At 38.2% G+C, this 7,762-nt stretch overlaps 1 protein-coding gene across 1 annotated transcript in view; it reads left to right on the plus strand.

Annotated features, from left to right (window-relative positions):
• The window catches only part of plppr5b (phospholipid phosphatase related 5b), a 25,987-nt gene that overhangs the window by 16,846 nt on the left and 1,379 nt on the right, over nucleotides 1-7,762 (plus strand). Inside the window, exon 4 of the mRNA XM_035656121.1 lies at nucleotides 411-545. Within this exon, the coding sequence (XP_035512014.1) occupies nucleotides 411-545 (135 nt within the window). The remainder of the gene's footprint in view (nucleotides 1-410; nucleotides 546-7,762) is intronic.

A 7,762-nucleotide genomic window follows, 5' to 3' on the forward strand; every position in this document is an offset into this window, starting at 1 on the left:
TTCTTTTATTTTGTGCTACTGAGGTTGCACTGCTCTGTAGGATACGATAGACTGCAGAGTACTCCAGTCCTCAGACTTTCTGTGCATCTCTTCTCTGCTCAGCCAACTTGAAATTGGTTATTTCATTTTGAACCTCAAAGCCAAGTTTTGCTCCCTATTAGAGCAGCTCATGCAACACCCACATCCATCATAGCTACAGTAGTACCCTCAGGAAAAAGTCAATACACACATATGTGACCTACATACTTGGGTTACTCTGTTAATCCAAGCAACCACTCAGGAATCTCTATCAGTCCTTGAAATTCATTTACACACACATCTGTGTCCTGTGTGTGTGTGTGTGTATCACTAGGCTGTGGGTTCATTTTTATTTATGTGTGTATTAAGTTTGCTGTGTGTGTGTGTTGTAGGTGGTGTGTGTGGTCCATAACTTCAAAGGCAAGTTGCTGCTGAGCGAGGAGTCACCAGTGGATCAGCGGCCCAACACAGCCATGCTTAACATGGGCCGAATGGAGAGTCCTCTGGAGAAGTACATCGCTTCACAGGTCAGCACAACACACCTGCACTCAGAATACACACCTTTATATGCCCTGAAAAAAGTCTGATCACGTTTTCATGCTGCAGTACTGTGTGTCTGTATATCAGCTTTAGACCAATATGGTTCTTTCAATGCTCATAAGGCTAGTAATGGTAATATCATAGAAATCATAGCAATAAACATAGACTCCGTGATGGCACCCACTTGTGACTCAAAGTGGCCATAACCCTTATTCTAGCCTTAATGCTTAATTATGCATAACTTTAAGCCTCAATATATTTTAAACGGGTGAGTAATATACCAAGTCACCCCCCGTACAGTTGACATGAAACAGGGAAATTATCTATAGAGACCAAAACAATATTTTGTACCAGGCTGTAAACATGTTTATTTCTGCTGTATGGCCTTATGGACTTGACTTACTTATGAGGAAGAGGAACTGCAGTTTTGTTACTTCCATTTTGGCTTTATTTGTAGCCACAATTATAATATTCAGTTCTAAAATTTTAGTGCAAATAATTTGAGTGTTTGGTTACACATACAGATTCAGTCATTTATTCCAGATTTTCCAAAATTTCAGACCTCTGACTTGCTGCCCACATCTTCATTGATTCAATCAGCCTCCTTAGTTAGTGTATTGAAAGCTATTTCTCCCATAAAAAAAAACCTGAGCCAATCTTTTTGAGTCAGGATGTCATGTTCCTGTGCCAACTTTATTTATAGAGCACCTCTCATACATAAAATGCAGCTCAAAGTGCTTTACAGGATAAAATAGAATTATATACATATATACATATATAGTAAAAACAGAAGGACGCTCCACCATCATTTTTGTAGTAGTATTTTTGGGAACATTTAGCAAGCCTGCACTATAAGACCTAAGGGGATGGTTTGGAATATTTGGATAAGCAATCAGAGATGTAACGGTGCCCAGATTACGCATTTTGTGAAGGAGATGGTTCAGTTGTAATCCTAGGTATGGAACTTCGGCCTCTTCATAACAGGTGGTCATATTCTCAAGTGACTGAAGTTCCATACTTGTGTCATGAGCCATCGATTCACTCATGAAGACCTAATGGGTAGGACAAAGGATGTGAACCTCAATATTCGGTGTCAAAGCCCTGGAAAGCTTCGGAAAGAAAAAAAAGAACAAATAAACATAATGGAGCCAGCAATAATGAGTCCTACAAATTATATTTGGCAAAGCTGCTTTGTAGGATAGGTTGAATAATAATAGGATATAGGACAATAAAATCTCCACTGACATTTGATGATTTAGCAGAACACCTGGAAAGGTTACGTTAAATGTAAAGTGACTGTTGTCACCTACAGTCACTCAAAACTATTTGACACATGGTGCTGGTGTCAGTGTTCTCAACACTATAAATATATATAATCAGTGATAAAACCAGGATCACTATAAATTCAATAAAAACAGCTAACCCTATTTCCCTTGTTCCAACTTCCAAAAAAAGTGATAAAAGTTAAAATATTCTATTCCTCCTTTTGCTGGGGACCCCCTACAACCCACTCATGAACCCCTGTTATTTGAATTAAATGATTTATTGAGCAGATATGTACATTCAGCCATGGCAAGAAGTATGTGTCTCAGCTTTTCAGTCATTCCCAGTTTATGCAATTGCAATACTGTTTATGGACCCCAGTATTCAAAAATATTCAAATACACTGGGTGAAAATAATATTTATACCAGATGCAAAAGAAATGCATGGCTTTGGCCTATTCCATGGGGTTAGCATAAAGTTGGCATGTTAGCAAAGGGGTGACATGTAGGTAGCCATAGAACCCATTTTCATTCAGATATCTTGAGGACAGAGGTCAAGGGATCTCTTTGAAAATGCCATTGCCAAAATATAGCGCAATTTTGGAGCATTTTTTAGCTCCCTTCCAAACGAGGTTGGTGCCAATTAAGTCATCTGGTGTCCTATGATACCAGTATCTTCACTCTAGCTTTAATACGGCCTCTGAAGGTTAGTGTGAATTGGAAGAGGTAAGGATAACGGGGTGGCACTTGGGATGGCCAATCCCAAGTCCCCCCAATGCACAGCATAAAAGAGGACACTAGCTAAGAGTCCCTGATAGAAAAAAATAAAAAAGCTTGTTGCTAATATTAAAGGATTGTTGATCTCAGGACACTTTTCAAATAGAGCAGGTCTAGACCGAGCTCCTTATAACACTCCATAGATATCCATATTGTTCTAACCCTGTTATCAGACTTTACATTTATATAATGTATGGATAGACTAGAAGTTAATGTGTTTCTGAAAGTTAGAATTTGCTCTCACTGTCATCTTTACAGTTCTTGTTCTTTTCTGGCACTATACCAACTATTAGTCCTAAGACAGAACAGATAGCAGTGTCTAATTTTTGATAACACCTACACGCACTGCTGTTGCTGTAGGAGATGGATGATGAAGACGAAGAGTCTTCCTACATTAAGGGGCGTCTCCTGGCCTTCCTGCGCTGGCTGGAGGGCTTTGACTGGTTCCAACGTCTCAGAAACAAAAGGCAACAAAAGTGGTTTAAAAAAGTGGTTTAAAACCTGAACTTTGCCAAATCTCTGGACACATTTCTGCCTTACCTTTAATTCCCCATTTGAATTGGACCGACTGGCTGATATTGTTTTGCAGATCTGGTCCAGATGTTGTAGTGGGGAAACTATTCTAGGATACAATCATAAGTTAGCAGACCCTTTATAAGGTCTGTGCACTTTCAGTATATGAAGAAACAGCTGTCACTGGAACTCTGATCTTAACACTTAACTCTATGGACATGAAGTGATTGATACTGCATTAAATAATAATAACACCACACGATATCAGCCAGTGGTTTCACATGTAAAAGTATTTATCTCGGCTTGTCAGGATAATTGGTTTATTGCAACTTGGGTTTTATTTTTTGTCAGTTTAGCCATCAGTTATTTTGGTAATCAGAAGACTGTGTTCATCACTTTAACAGCTGAGCTGAATACTCGACCAGACTGAGACAAATCTTTCGTCCTTCATTCCTATCAGTTCCAATAACATTGTGACTTATAGTCGAGTTAATTAGTGAGATTTGGGAACACGGTGCACGGATCAGTAAAATTATGACCCAAACTGTCTGTAGACTACTTTCGGTGCCACAGAGAGTGGCAGCACGGCATAACAGCTCACTTTCCCCATTCCTACTTCTGGTCTTTTAATCCTTACTTTTTTTTTAACTTTTTTTAACTACTTAGCCTTGAATCTATTCTGTATTTAAGACCAACAGTGTAGGTAGTTTGGTTTTAGTTTTTAACCTTGTATAGTTTATCTTTTTTATTTATTACATGTACATATATACACAGACAAATTCACAGTTTACTGACCCACTCAGTTTGACCTACTGTACTATAGTCATGTGTATTTCAACTTTTATTAGTAGAGTAAGAAAGTATATAGACTATACGTTAAGACAGACTATATACTAGACTAAACTATTAGATAAGAATACAAATAGTAAGAAGATGAAACAAGGACATCAAACCAGCATTTTGATGTCAAATGAATAAATCTGATTACAACAAAATGGAAGGGCCCATCAACCACAATGACCCTGGTTTAAGTTGAACGGGAACCTTTGTTGCTCTCTCTGCCCTCATATCTGTACTGTCTGTTTAGAGATCTGCACTCAGATCTAACCATTGCCAGCAAAGAAATATCTGATGATGGCAGAAGTCAAGTGATTTTGGGAATCTCCAAATCAAGACAACCCTGAGATCTAAGGCAGTAAGAGGAGATAATGGGCTGTTTTCTTTAGAAATATATTAGTAGATATGTAAGTATAGGAAATATATAGTAGTATGCAGGTCTTGTATATAGACTCACGTATATCTATCACTATATCATCATAGTTCAGAAGGTTGAGCCTCAGTTTGCTTTCCTGTACAATAAGGGTTTATTCCACATTTCAGGTGCTCTCACTTTAAGTTTGACCTTCAAATAAAGTGGTTTAGATCATTTTTTTGACACTATGTTCCCAGATCTCAGCTACTACTTTGGGGAGTACAGTTTTTTCATGACTGATAGAAATGATGAACTAAACTACAAAAAATAAGAGCCAAGGTGTTAAAAAGTGGAATTTCCCCTAAACAAATGTACAAATATTAGTCAAACGCTGGCCCACCAACTACCTATCTGTTGGGCTGGTAGCCATCTTGGTCCACAGCAACCAAACCAGTTTGTGTCCAATGAAGCCAAAGAGAGGATAAGGCTGATTCAGCCGAACGTAACGCTGTCCAGAGTATTTGGCGTATCTGGTTGAAGTGCTTTTTCTGCTTTCTTTTTGCATCTGAGTGAAACCTTTGTTTAAGCATCTCCAGAATTCATGAAGCCAGATGTCTATTTCTATTTACTCTAGCCTGCTGTGTTTTCTTGCTGCTTCCTCTATCAAGATACACATTTAGCAGCAAAACATACACAACTCCTATCTGATGATTCAATTCACAGCTTCCTGCTGAGAGAGCCTGTGCTCAGTTGTCTGACAAAGAGCAGAGAATCTCACACCCTCACCTCGGTTACAACAAGCTCGGTGGAAAATTGCCTGCTCTAAAAATAGCCCCAGCCTAAAGATGCCTGGAAGCTAAACAAGCCACAGTGAACAAAATGCCAGGGCAGGAAGGAACCTCGGAGCAGCGAATAATTAATCCCATGCTTTTATTTTGTTATTTTTTTATTTTTTGGTGGGGAACGATATCACGTTATGTCTTTACATCATACTGGAAGACTCCATACCCATACATTTGTCACTGGCTTAGTATGATTTCCCTGAAAGATAAATGAATGAATCAATGATTTGGTCCGATTGTTGCACCACGTCTGCTTTGTAGAATCTGCTTCAATTAAACACCCAGGAGGAAATCACACATTCTTGCTTTGGAGGGTGAATTATTGATTGTTTGATGAGAAACACAACAGGAGAAAACTGCCACATGTGGGAGATTTTAATTCCAATATAAATGCAAAATCTCTCCTTAGTAAAATTAGACCTGTAAAGGATGAAAATGGAGACAAATCATTTGGCAACCTCAACAGACTGCTAACCGTCAACTGTACTGAGTAAAACTAAATCATGGAGTGTGTTTCAGAACCGGAGGGGAGGTCAGTTATTTGATTTTCCCTATGGATGCTGTGTGACCCCTCATGTACTCGAGATGCGGCTGCGCCATATTCTGGTTGCATCACATCAGTGGTTCTCCAAGTGGGTACGTGTGCTGGTCAGATAATAATACAGCATTGCTGAGATGGAAAGTATGCCACATGTCATGCTGATTCTGAGTGGTACTGTATGTCACTGGCTTATGGTGCTTATATGGTACATGATATGTCAGTCATGTTCCACTGTCATAATTCAGTTCAGTTTTATTTGTATAGTGCCAAATCATAATAGAAGTTATCTTTTGGCACTTTTCATATCAAGCAGATCTAAATCTGTACTCCTTTTAAAACTATTTACAGAGACCCAACAGTTCCCACCATCAGCAAGCACTTGGCAACTGTGGCAAGAAAAAACGTAATTTTAAAAGGCAAAAAACCTCAAGCAAACCCTGGCTCTAGGTGGGCATTTGCAACTACAGTTACAACTATAATAGTTGAAATATGAGTAATAATAATAATAATGATGGTAACAGCCATGATAATGTCAATTGATAATGAATAATAATTATGATAATGATAATATTAGGGGGTCACAATCCTCTGATCTAGGCACAGCCACGATCCAGGAAAGCACAATAATAATAATAATAATAATAATAATAACTGCATAACTGTTTACACAAAAAATAAGTTAGGCCAGTTTCACCAGTTGAAAAAGCATTCTAAGGTATGTTGCTGAGCTTTTATATATGACTTCCTCCAAATACAGAAAATTCCCACAGTTGGGTAATCTACTATATAAATTACAAACTTATCCTGGAAAATGTGCAACTGAATTTAAAATATAGTGCTTTCCTGTATTCTTGAATCACAGTGAATAACAACTTGAACTACAGTACGGTTGCTGTAAAAATTACAGTAATTGCCTGGCAACCCTGCTGCCACTGGACTGTGATTTCCTACTCCACATAATCGGTTACTATGATTTGACACTACATGGTTACAGTGATTTTCTACAGAACATCATTCTTACTGTGATTTTTTTCAGTATATAATTGTTTTTTTACATTACATTGTCAGAACTGTTATTTTCTACTGTACATTGTTGGTTACTAGGATTTTATACACTATATAATTTGCAATTGGCTACAGCAGTGACGTAATTTCTTTAATTTATGATTGAATACACAGCATTCTACTGCTAAATAGTTTAGATTAATTTATTGTGGATTTCACAGGCATTTCTCTTACTCATTGGTGCAAAATGACAAAATATTAAGTGAAGATTTCACAGATATGACAAAAGTTGACAGTGATAAAAAGGATGCCATTAAAGGCAACACTGATGATGGAAAACTGCTGCTTTCATATAGCACATGATACAGCATTCCTCTGGTGATCCACTGGCACACACCAATTCCCACCAGTTTATTATCGACACCAGTGACATGCTGTTATGATATTCCATATGTCAAACCTCTAGTCAAAGTGGAGAATCCCTCAGCATGAGCATATAAGACTGTTTTGCCAGTGGGAGGTGGTATCTCACAGTGGAACATGAGTGACATACCATTTATGAGTGGCATACGCAGATGAAATGGCAGTTATCACTCTGAGTTGGCAGATGCCTTTAAAATAAAATCTTACCCTACATCCTCTCCTCTCCCTCTTAGCTGCTTAGCTGCTTGAGGAAGCAGACAGAAAAGCTCTCTGGGCCTAAATCTTCATCCCCTTACTCCCTACTGTTGACACACACTGAGGTTGCATTAGAAAATCAAAGCTTCTAGTATCTACAAACAACCCTCCCCTGCTTCTGCCTCTTACTGGCATTGTTTTAAATGCTGTGGTAGTCACTAATCAGGCCTAGGTCTCTTTATTTGAAATGCTTTGATATGTTTAGGTCTTCATTAGAATGACTAGAGCACTATGATAGTGTGTTCTGTTGTTATGGGGTTCTTTCCACGTGAAATGTCTATAAACTCTAGAGCTATGTTCTATATGTAGTTGAGTTTTGTACTTACATAATCCCAAATGTTCAAACTCAGAGAAATCAGTCATTTTATTCAGGTAACGCTGCATTTCACCGGT

The sequence above is a fragment of the Morone saxatilis genome, unplaced genomic scaffold (genome assembly GCF_004916995.1).
Source record: "Morone saxatilis isolate NCDOM2014 unplaced genomic scaffold, NCSU_SB_2.0 Contig0, whole genome shotgun sequence".
NCBI lineage: Eukaryota > Metazoa > Chordata > Actinopteri > Moronidae > Morone > Morone saxatilis.